The sequence below is a fragment of the Notamacropus eugenii genome, chromosome 1, assembly GCF_028372415.1.
Source record: "Notamacropus eugenii isolate mMacEug1 chromosome 1, mMacEug1.pri_v2, whole genome shotgun sequence".
Classification (NCBI taxonomy): domain Eukaryota; kingdom Metazoa; phylum Chordata; class Mammalia; order Diprotodontia; family Macropodidae; genus Notamacropus; species Notamacropus eugenii.
This window is the reverse complement of record NC_092872.1, coordinates 142,468,208-142,480,303: the sequence shown is the minus strand read 5'-3', so window position 1 is coordinate 142,480,303 and position 12,096 is coordinate 142,468,208. Positions and strand designations below refer to the sequence as shown.

At 36.6% G+C, this 12,096-nt stretch overlaps 1 protein-coding gene across 2 annotated transcripts in view; it reads left to right on the top strand.

The window, feature by feature from the left end:
• The window catches only part of UNC13C (unc-13 homolog C), a 769,865-nt gene that overhangs the window by 439,637 nt on the left and 318,132 nt on the right, over window positions 1-12,096 (top strand). For both annotated transcript variants that reach the window (XM_072616138.1, XM_072616137.1), the window contains 2 exons: window positions 3,987-4,143; window positions 11,119-11,187. In XM_072616138.1, coding sequence (XP_072472239.1) covers window positions 3,987-4,143; window positions 11,119-11,187 — 226 coding nt within the window. The remainder of the gene's footprint in view (window positions 1-3,986; window positions 4,144-11,118; window positions 11,188-12,096) is intronic.

Below are 12,096 nucleotides of genomic sequence, written 5' to 3'. Positions count from 1 at the left end.
TGAAAATTCAAAAGCAAATCACAAAAAAACTTGATTATATGTAGGTTACCATTAATACTCAAAACCATAAAATACAACATTGATTACTGTATATGCCTATTAAAAGTTCACAGAATAGTTGGATGGCATGATAAACTATCACACTAAAAGCGGCTAAGCAAGTATTCTGGATATGTTAGCAGTAAATAAACACCTGCTGATATTGGAATATGAACAAAGCCATAGTAGAAAAAAAGCTAACCATGTATAATACTTAATAAGAAGTACATTTCATGATAAGATATTGGTTCTGAACTTGAAATTACCACTTTTAAAAAAAGGGAAAGGATGGAAATGCATTTGAGATTTTTTCTTGCTATTTTTTCCATGTTTCATATGTAACCTCTATTAATGATAAGTATTTGACTTGTGATAAGGGAAAATTCTATGCTACGTATTAAACTGAGTGGCCAATAATTATTTTTATGTCCAATGATCTATTTTTATTTTTTCCTATGGTCAATTCATAAGGTTTCCTAAATCAGCTTATAAATCCCCACACTATCAGATGTAAGTTAAAGGAGAGATATAGGATATTAAGCTTTTTTCCTGAATTTTTAAAAATTGGTGGAGGATGCCATAACCATTATCTTCTGGTATCTTTTCATCACAGAATTAAAGACAAGCATCTTTAGTCAAAAATATCAATCAATCAATCAATCAATGGACTGAAGCCCGATCCATTTCTTTTTGAACTCCTCCCATTCCTATAGGATTGGATTGTAGGGTCATGTATCTAGAGTTGGAAAGAACCTCAGAGGGCAACTGATACATCCTCCCACCCCCAATTTAGATAAGGAAACATACCTAGGAAGGTTAAGTGATTTGTATAATAACAATACAGATGCTATGAAGAAAATATGGGGAGACAATAATAACAAAAACAGAAACAATAATAATTGCATTTATATAATACTTTGTTGTTTGCAAAGCACTGTACAAATCCTACGTTATATGACCCTTACAACAACACTGAGAATTATGGGCTGCTATTATCCCTGACCTCAGTTTTGTCCACTACAAAATCATAATAAAGTAATGATTTCAAGGTTTATTATGAGGATCAAATGAGTTGATATTTGTTATATTTATGTCAGAAACATAGTAGACAGTTCATAAATGCTTATTCCCTTTCTTCCCCCTCTTAAAGGTGAGGAAACTGAGGCAGGCAGAGGTTAAATGACTTGCCCATGGTCACTTAGCTTTTAAATGTCTGTAGAATTTGAATTCTATCCACTTTGCTACTTTGTACTTTCCTTTCTTACCATTATGCTACTGAACCCTATTGTGATTCTTCCTTCATTCTTGAAGAGGACCATGATGGCAAGGAAATGATGACGTGACTTGCAATTGACTTTGAGTGGGGGAAAGCTGTACAAAGTCACCAGTCTCACTTTCTCCTCCAGAGCTATCTGGGTCCAGTGACCAGATATCGATCAAGATGACTGGAGATGGCCCAGCAATGAGCACTATACCATATGGGGGAAGGGAAGTACATCAGAATGGAAACAGAAAGAAAAGCACACATGCTTTCTGTCATAGAGTAACAAAAGCAGATTGGTAGAAAAGTGGGCAGAGGGTGCTAACAATCTCACAATCCCTAAACTCAACAAATATCAGTCTAACTCTGTCCGATGATATCTAATGACTTCAGCTTCCTTGTTGTTCCTCACATTTAACACTATATAACACACATAACATACATAATATGCTGAGCATTTTCATTGGTTCTCCTTTATGCCTAAAATGTTCTACCTCATAATCTCTGACTTCTGGCTTTCCTGGCTTCCTTCAGGTGCCTTTTTAAATCCTACTTTCTACAAGAAACCCTTTCCCAATCCTCTTTAATATTAGTTTCCTCCCTCTGAGATTATCCCCAGTTTATCTCATATATATTTTGTTTGTACATGGTTGTTTGTATATTATTTCTCTCAGTAGACTGAGCTTCTGAGAGAAAGGATTGTGTTTTGATTTGGATTTTGTTTATTTGTTTCTCATCCTTCATTCTCTAAGAAGACAAAAGACACCAACAGGATGATGTCTTGACTTCTAAGTGAATTGGATTTAAGTGAGGCACAGACTGTGCTAAGTCATCAGCCTCACTCTCTCCTCCAGAATCATTTGAGTCTAGTGGCAAAACGTAAGTCAAGATGACTGAAGATAGTGTAGAATGAAAGGGGAGACCTTGGCCTTTTTAACATAAGGTCTTTCCCAGGTCTTAGTTCATCTGGTGAAACACCCATTGTTTGCCTTTGTTTGTATTCCCAATGCTTAGCACACTGCTAGTGCTTAATAAATGCTGGTTCACTGACCAACAATTTGGTGGTACTGAACCAGATTCATTTGAGTATTTTACCACAAATGAAAAAAAATAATTTGCAGCTAAGTGGAAAAATGGCTTGAAGTTCACTTAGGTAAATAAAGTTGGTATTTAGTTGTTTTCCCAGGATATCTAATGATAACACAAAGGATCATTTCATTGGATGGTTTTGAGTTGCACAGCTCATGACCTGCATAACAAACAAACCACCATGTACGTAATCACATCTTATTTACCAATGTCAGTTGCAGAGGACAAGACAGTCACAACATCTATGAGGACTTTGATGAAAGCCTCCAAATTAATTCAGTCTGCCCCTTGATAATTGGTGACATCAGCAATAAGGTGGGCACAAGGAAATTCCTGGGAAAAGGTGTTGGAAAACATTGGGCATAAGAAATGAAGGTGGCCAAAGGCCTGTAGACTACTCTAGAATGTCACATCTCTAATAGAATGAGTATTTTCTTCAAGAGAGTATCAGAGGGAAGTGTATACAGAGAATGCTAATGAACATTTTTTTAAATTCAATTGCCTGTATTTTAACAGTTATTTCAGAATCATCTCTCTGTCTATAGCTGACCAGTTAGATTATTCAGATCAAAAGTCAAAAACAATAGCCAGTGAGAAGAAAAAAAAGACCGCATCAATTTATCAACCACAGCCTTTGAGAACTCAGATTTACCCTCTTTGCCTACCAAATGAAAGACCACAAATAGGAATTTTGTGGAAAGTGGTCATTTTACTCTAGATCAGGATCATGCATGTCAAAGAGTTCAAGAAAAGTAGGCTAGGTTGGATATAATGGTCACAGTCGTACAGAAGATGCTGTCTTCCAATTAATTGTTGTTGGGTTTTTTTGGTTTGTTTTCAATTGAGTGGTGAAAGTCATTGTGGTATAGTAGATAAAGAAATGGCTTCAAATCCAAGAACACCTAGGTTAGAGTCTTACCCTTGATACATACAGGCTATATGATCCTATGCAAGTTACTTAATCTCTTTGTGCTCTTGGCAGTTATCTAAGACTATAAATTATCAGAAGGGTGCAGACATGTATTGGGAAGTAGAGGTTGCTCAATTGGGAATTCCTTTCCTTTACCAATGCAATCACAGGTTTCGTTCCAATCGCTAAAGCTTGATTATGCGGAATGTTTAAAATAGAAGAGTAAGTATATGGACAGAGACCATTGAGAGGATGGCATTCCAGGAGCTGAAGTTAAAGAAAGGATCTCAGTCTTTTTGACAGTTCTTTAAGGTCAGCCAAGGTTGATCATTTGGCTTTTGAATACTTAATTCTACTCCCTCTACCAAATTAAAAGGAACCATGTAGTATTTAGGGAAGTAGAGCAAGGCCCTAATTAGTTATCTTGCAATTGAGACAAGAGAACTTGAAAAGGTCAAATTTGATAAAGAAATTCTTTTTTGTTTTAGAAATGATAATTCTATATCATTTCTCTTTCTTTCGTGTGTGTAGGGAGTGTGTATATGTGTGTGTGTGTGTGTGTGTGTGTATGTATGTATGTATGTACTATATGTTTGAAAAACTATTTTCTAGCCTTGGGTCTGATGTCACACTTTTGTTAAATAAACATGACATATATTAAGAGCCTTTAATCCCTTTCTTTTGCAGGCACTTTTCATGCCTGTCCTCCAAGTACATGTGCCCTGGTGTCCCAGCAGTGATGAGTACCCTATTGGCAAACATAAATGCTTTTTATGCCCACCCAACAGTTTCAACTAATGTGCAAGTGTCTGCCTCAGATAGATTTGCTGCTACCAATTTTGGTGTAAGTATGATGTTATTAAATTATGATAACTTTGGCTTTTCTGAATTCATTTTCCCATGATTGTTTATTATTAAGTCTTTGGGGCTGTTGCAGGTGAACCTGACACCAGTATCTGTTAGTGGTAAGTTGTGTTATTGAACAATTAACAAAAGGAGTTTTACTCTTTCCTAAAACAACAAGGGTATACAACAAGCACTTAGCTTCTTATGTAGTCCCCCCTCACCTCCATGTAGAAATACATCTGATCATGAAAGGAGGGTTTAGTGACTAATGTGTTCTTAAGATATCCATCAAATTACAGGAGTCCTAACTCCATGTGTGTATGAATTCTTATGCCCTTACCAGATAGCTTCTTCAAGCTAGGCAGGGTCCAGTTAGGTTCAAGGACAGCTGTGTTGCCTTTTAGAGAAAACTAATCCCTCTTTGATTTTTAAGGGAAAGCCTTTTCCTAGTCCTATTCCCAGGGACTTGTGATTTAGGTAGGTTGTTTCCAGAATATCTTTATAAAATCCTCATGCTTGTTCTTATTTATCATATAGTGCTAAAGCTTTAAAATTTATTTGAATATTTTTAGTGAAATGTACAATTACTGATGAGTCAAAGAAGAATCTAAATACAGTTGAATTTAAACCTGTAAAATGGTCTTTGATTCAGTAGTAGAAAAGGTATTTTCTTTGTATTCTCATTTTTTTAAGTGAAATAGGTAATTGCTTACTAATCCCTACTACCACATCTACCACAGTGGTGGCCCTTATGGCAGTTCTCGGTATATTCAGATATCCTAGACCTACCTCCCCCAAATGCACATATCAACATTTTCAGATATTAGAGATGTAAAGTCATATTAGCACCTGGTTAAGGCCTTCCTTATTTGCACCTAATTGTGACTTTCCTTATTAGTGCTTAGTAAGAGGCTTTCTTTCTCACCTTAGCAGAATAGTTTTAAGAGCATTAAAGAGAATTTTGGGGCAGGGAGGTGGCACAGTGGATAGAGGGCTGGGACTACAGTCAGGAAAACTCATTTCCCTGAGTTCAAATCTGACCTCAGATACTTATTAGTTGTGTGACCCTGGGTAAGTCACTTAACCCTGTTGACCTTAGTTTCCTCATCTGTAAGATGAGTTGGAGAAGGTAATGGAAAACCACTCCACTATCTTTGCCAAGAAGACTCCAAATGGGCTCATGGAGAGTCAGACATGACTAAAAAACAATTGAACCACAGCAACAAGAGAATTTTGCATATGAAAGGGAGATGTGAGCCTTTGTTATCAGTATAATTATTATAACTGTCATCTGGACCTTTGATTTCATCAGTGTGGGAAAATCATTTGATCCAAGGCAGGTTAAATCACACTGCTTCTCTTCTGGACCACACTAGAAGGCATACCAGTCACTGCATGGCCATGAACAAAACCTTCATGTGTCAATGCGATTTCACTGTCTCACCCACGTTGAAAGGAATAGTTTTGGGAGGGCATGAGATGGACCTAAAGGGTAGGGATGCAGGAAGAAAAACTTATAGTAACATTTTCCTTCTGTTCCCACACATATAAAAGGTCAGTGACAATGCCAGCAACTAAGTAGCAGTCAGTCAGCACTGAATTCATGACATATTTGTTGAGACCTTGTTAGGCACATTGAGCTTTGACTTAAAACATCCCGTTTCACTCTAGAAATAAAGAAATAATTCAAGGCTCAGTTAAGACCTGGAAATTGAAGTGGAGATGTAGTTGGAGTTATTTGTATCATTCATACCCAAACAGGCTTATTTGGTGATTGAAGGAGAAGTGTGCTTGGTACTTAAATTATCTAGAAAATTGCTGAAATTCCCCTTTTCTTGTCATGTCTATGCAAACACCTAATTCAACAGGGAGCTCTTTTCTATTCTTGAACATCCAATATCCAATTAAAGCAACCTTTGTGTGAATTATTAGTGTACTTGATTATGCAAATTGTGTTCCTGTGTATTTGTTGTTTTTTTTAACCAAATGATGTGGTAATTCTCAAGTGAAAATAAACTGTAGCTTTGAAACTTTGCTTCATTATCATCAATTTTAATAAAGAGAAGAGCAAATATCCTATATAATAGATAAGAAAAATAGGGATATATAGCTAGTTTAAATGGATGTTAGAAGTGAAGTTTTCAGAGAGATGCTACTTTGTAATTTCAATAGATAGTAAATTGTTTAAATGTATATTGCATGACCACGTTAAAAGATTTTATGGTTGAATGTTGTGGTAAGGATTATGTGGTTGGAGAGAGGAGTGTCTACCCTATACTTGGTTAAATATCCCATTTTTAGCCTTTACATATGAAATATAATGAATGAGTAAGTGAAGTCTGAATCTGAACCCAGTAGGGCAAAGGAAATAAGGATATTATGTAGCCCCGGTTCTTTTTCCCTTCCCGTGTTCTTGTACGCATGTTTGTTGTGCAGGCAATCAAGGTGTATACGTGTTTTGGGGAAGGTGTTTTTTATGATGAAGATATATGGAAAAGGGGAGGGACATGAAGTAGAAAGGGGCAAAGCTTAAATGGTCTTTCCCAATAGGACAAAAATCCTGTAAATGAAATGAAAACAACATAGAGGTGATATTCAAGGGGTCTGTTTGTTTTACTAATAATCTACATGACCTAAGTGAGTCAGTAAATTTCTCTGTACCTCAGTTGCCCTGTCTGTGAAATGGGAAGGAGTATATTGCCTGTCTAGACTATATTTTATGATACAAATCAAATAAAATAATAGGAATGAAAACTTTTTAAATGTAGAATTGTTACAAACATAAACAAAGCATCCTCATTCTTCTTTGAGCTCAGGTTAGCACTCTTCTGGATTTTGGTCATACCATATAAACAGCCATGGACCAGTAGTTTAGTTTTATATGTTGACTCTCGAATGGCCAGGGACCAGAGAATTGACTGTGGCCATATCAACAGAGTAGTTATTTATGGTCATCCATTGGAACCCAGCTGAGCTCTGTTATACAAACCTCACATTTGGAATGGTATCATCAAGGAATTTTATCTGTCATGTGAAACAGACTATGTTTTATGCTTGTTCCATTTCTAATATCATGCTATGCTATAAGGAGTAGCTTAACCTTGTGGAACACTGGGCCTATTTCCCCTCAGGGAGAAAGGATGTTAATGTTATCATCAACCATGAAACCTACTTATAAGAAAGTCAGATGAAGAGTCCCTGCATTCATGTTAACCTCAAAGAAAAAGCAGAGTGCATTTCAATAGAGCCCAGTGCTTCAGCTGCAATGTGATTACAAAAAATTCTCTTTAAGAGCAAATAGGGCAGGAAACAGAAAAGCGACCTCCATGCTTTAAACTCCATTCATTTAAAAAACTTCAATCCTGCCTCATTATTCCTATTAGTGGATGAGTCTGCTCTCTTTTTGTTGAAGAAAATGTATATTATTTTTGGAATGTTATCTAATTTTGTTGATACCTTTTGTTTTTTACATATATTCATTCTAAATATTAAAACTCTTTGAAATTTAAACTCTCCAACTCAGAAAGCCATCCCTTCCAGTTCTGCAAAGAGAAAGAAGTTTATCAAAACTAACATGCATGTTGGGCATGTCTGACTATATATGGTAATTTATGTCCATGGATCCTCACCACTCCAATGAAAAGAGGGGGGAACATAGAAAACATGTTTTAAAATAAGATGAAACTATTTCTTCAAGTAATCTAAGGCAAGAAAAATTTCTTAGGAGTTCAAGGCACCTAGATAGTACAGTAGGTGAGAGTACTGGACTTGGAATTAAAATTCAGCCTCAGATACTTATTTGCTAAGTGGCTGTGACTTTAGGAAAGTCACTTAACATCTGTTTGCTTCAGTTTCTTCATCTGTAAAATGAGGGGAATGATAGCACTATATTCATAATTCTGGGGAAATCATAAGTAAGTAGCCTGTCTTAGGCTTTTTATATGACTATGGAAGTTGTCTGGATAACTTGAGACCAGGTTACCTCATTACAGTAGCTCCCAATCATTGGCTTAACCAAACAAGATGAGTGTCCCTACATATATACTTATACTGGCACAAATCTGAAAGGGGATTTTAATGCCTTTTACTGCAAAATAGCTAGATCCGACGTGATTTCTTGAGCATGAGAGACTGCCTCCACATAAATCCTAAGGAGATTCCTGAGGCGCAGAGTTATTATGTGATGGGTTCACAGTCCCATAGCTACTGACTCAAAGCCCAGCACTTCATTACTTACAGAGTGATGCTCCCTTTTGCTAATTGTAAAATAACTATGAAGTAATTTCAAGAGAGTAAGAGCATGAATGACTGCAGGAAATCAGGAAAGGCCTTGGGAGTAGCTGGTACCTTGTCTGTTCTTTGATAAACATAAGGAATTTCTAAAAGACAAGAGTTAAGGAGGAAATGCTTTTTTAGAAGCGGAGAGACAAACAGGTTGCACAAAGGAATGAAAGAAGATAGAAAGCCACATAGGGAAATAATTAGCCAGACAATATGACTAGAAGGAAGGTGATAAGAAATAAAAGAAAGATGGGAGCAAGATTGTGAAGGCCATTAAATGTCAAATTGAAGATTACGTATTTTATCTTAGAAGCAATAGAGAACCTTAATGATTTTTAAGTTTGAGAGTAACATAGTCAGTTCTGTATTTTAGGAATATCAACTTAGCATCAATGTATAGGATGGATTTGAGAGAGGAGAAACCAGCAAAGAGACCAGTTAGGATGCTATGTCAGTACTGCAGGTGAGAGACCTGAGAGAGGACCTGAGCTAGGATACAGGCTGAGTGAGTGGGGAAAAGGGAGAAGGGGACAAGTTGGAGAGATGTTGTGAGGCTAAAATTGATAAGACTTAGCAAATTATTGTAAATTTGGTATGATGGAAAGACTCAATCTATAAAATGAAAAAATAGATGTGTTCTGTGTCTCACCACGTCAGTGACAGAAATAAAATGAGATACCTTCATTCGAAAAAAAGGTGATGCATGTTGGCAGGTCAACGGTTGATTTTAGATTTTGAAGTCTTTCTGAATCGCTAGCAGGGAAGTTGTCCTAGTTAGTTAGAGAAAAGGGAAAATGTATAGAGCCAAGAGAGGTTAAGTGACATGTTTAAAGTCCCAGGTAGATAAACTGACAGATTCCAAAAGCAACCTAGAACCTTTTTAAAAGTGGGGGGGGGGGAGGGGAGAGGAGGAGGCAGAGGAGACTTCTGATAAGTTTTTTCATTTATTTATTTTGACACAGTCTTGGCATTCTGTCGATGATTTGTAACCACTGGTGTCAATAAAACAGTGCTAAATTCTCAAAGGGTTGTCCTTCCATCCAAGAAACAATAGATTCCACAACACTGGAATAATTTTCCACTTTGATAATCCCTCTAGGAGAATAACCTCTTTCTCAATACTGGACAGACTGAGTAATTCGAGTAACTGCCTTAGAATTCTATGAGAACAACTCCATTGGACAGAAATTCATGCAACTCTGATGAACAACAACCCACTGTAAAGCATAATGTTGTTCATTATACTCCATCCAGGAAGCCCCTTTTTTACTCAGTGAATCTTCATTGAGTTGGTATTTTCAGTGGTCACTTTTTCTAAGTGTATTTTGATTTATGGACTATAAACTCTTTCAGAGCAGGTTCTCCATCAAATCTTATTTACTAGTACAAGACTCCCCAACATGGTGTGCCCAAGGAAAAGAAGGCACTGTGCTGTATGAGCAAAGCAGAATTGCAGTAGCTCAAAAGAAATGTGAGATGTGCAAATTTAGAGACATTTCCATTTCAAATATTCATATGGACTATTTGTTTCTAAATTGTGGTAGAACTTTCCAAGCTCATCTTGGTCTGATCAGCCACAGTTGGATAAACTGCACCTTGACCCTAATGTGGTGATGTCATTTTGGTCCTCTTCCGAATGAAAGACAATCAACCAGTGTGTCTAATGCTAACACAGTGCTTCATGTATACATTGTACCATCTTTCTTGATAGAATTCAAGTTTCTTGATTGAATAAACTTCTGTTTTGTGTCTTTTCATCCCTAGTGTCTGGCACAAGCTTAATAAATACTTATTGAATGACTAATCATTGGAAGTATGCTTGTTAAACCAAATAATACCTTATCAGACTCAGCCGATCCTTAGGACCTAGGTCAGTCTTTTTAATAGTGAGCAAGTTGCTTAGCGAAGTAATATATGAACTGAAGTGATTTAATATATGAAATAACTCCTAGTGTTCTTACAGTGTCTAGTTTATGCTAAGGGAATAGCTTTCTCTCCAATGAGAAAGTTTCATATTGGTAAGTAAGTCTGATTAACTGAAGGGGCAGGGAGCTAGAAAGTTCTGTTTTTTTTTTCTCCTTTGGACATCCTGAGGTCAGAGTTTAAGTAACATTCAAACACACTTCTGTGCATTTGAAAGAAAGATAAAATATGTGAGTTCATAAGAGTATTAGGACAAACCTGTATACTTTAATTGGAAATGAACCTGTCAGGTGGTTCAAAACCTTTGTTTTTATAATATTTTCATGCTTTCCCCTTCCCATGGAAATGATGCTTGTTTTTCTCACAAGGAACTGGTTAGTGAGATAAAGAACATGAAGAGGAGGAGAAAGGAGACTATTGGTGCTCGCTAATGCGTTCTAATCTGAAGGCTACTGGCTGGGTGCCAGGAGCATTTGTATTGCATTAGGAGAATGGCAAAGTGTGGCAGCAGGCATAAATGAAACTCAACAAAACACATTTTGTAATTTCTGATACGCTTCCTATTATCTCCTAGCAATGCTTGTATGACTATAGATTGAAAACAACATGCCTTACAAACAGATCCCAAGAGGAAGGCAGTGAATCCATGCTTTATATTAAGTAAGGGTTTTAGATGGTACATTTGTCCTTTATTTGATCTTTTTTAAAAAAAAATTATTCATTCAACTTCTAATGAGCATGTGTTATTTTTCTTTTTCGCTTTACACAGAGAGAAAAGTTCATAAAACTACTGGATCAGTTGCACAACTCTTTGAGGATTGATTTGTCAAAGTATAGGGTATGTATAAAATCATCTTCCTGAGAGGACAATATAAAATTGGGTCCACATGGCTATTTGTCATATTGCAGAGTAATTATTTATAGAGTAGAATCTTAAGGCTTCCATGCTAATTCGAGAAGATTGGTGTTTTCTAAAATTAGAAGCTCCCTTTTTTTCGATCAAGGATTTTGTTTATTTGTTTTATATATGTTCCTCTGATGTGGACTTATTTCTGATTCTGAATGTTTGAATTCAACTAAGGGTTTTGGTGGGTTTTAGCAAACATATATTTGGGAGTCCACATAGAATGGAGAAAAGAGATCTGACCTTGGACCCAGGAAGACCTGGATTTCAGTCCTTCTTTTGATATATATGGTTGTATGACCCTGAGGAAATCACTTGGCTATCCTTAGTAACCAAGGCAACTCTAAGCTATAAGATGCAAAAAATGATGCTGGTCTGCATTAATAGAGAGAGTTTCCTCCTCTGAGCACTCCACAAACCAATGAAACACAGATCTAGTTCCTGGGCTCTTCTGGTAACTGAGTTGACCCACAGTTGGTCTTCCAATGCTTTTCCACTTCCAAAACAACTCTACCAGGTACCCAGAGCCAACGAGAGCCCTCACAGAGGCTGCCTCAATGGTTCTGCCTTCTCTGAACATCATTCCCATGATGTTCTCTCCTTAGCTAGAGATGATTGCTGTCATGTCCCCTACTTCATGCCCAGTGCAGCACTTGACCTATTGAACATGCCCTTAGTACTGGATCCTATAGCTTATGAGGTAACAGTTAACTGATTTTGTAAACTAGTGAGTGATAATAAGAGAAGCTAGTAGAGAACAAGGAATCTTCTTCAAACTTATAGTGATATAAATAATTTTAATAGTAATAGTAATAATAGCAACTAGCATATATAGAGGCTGCT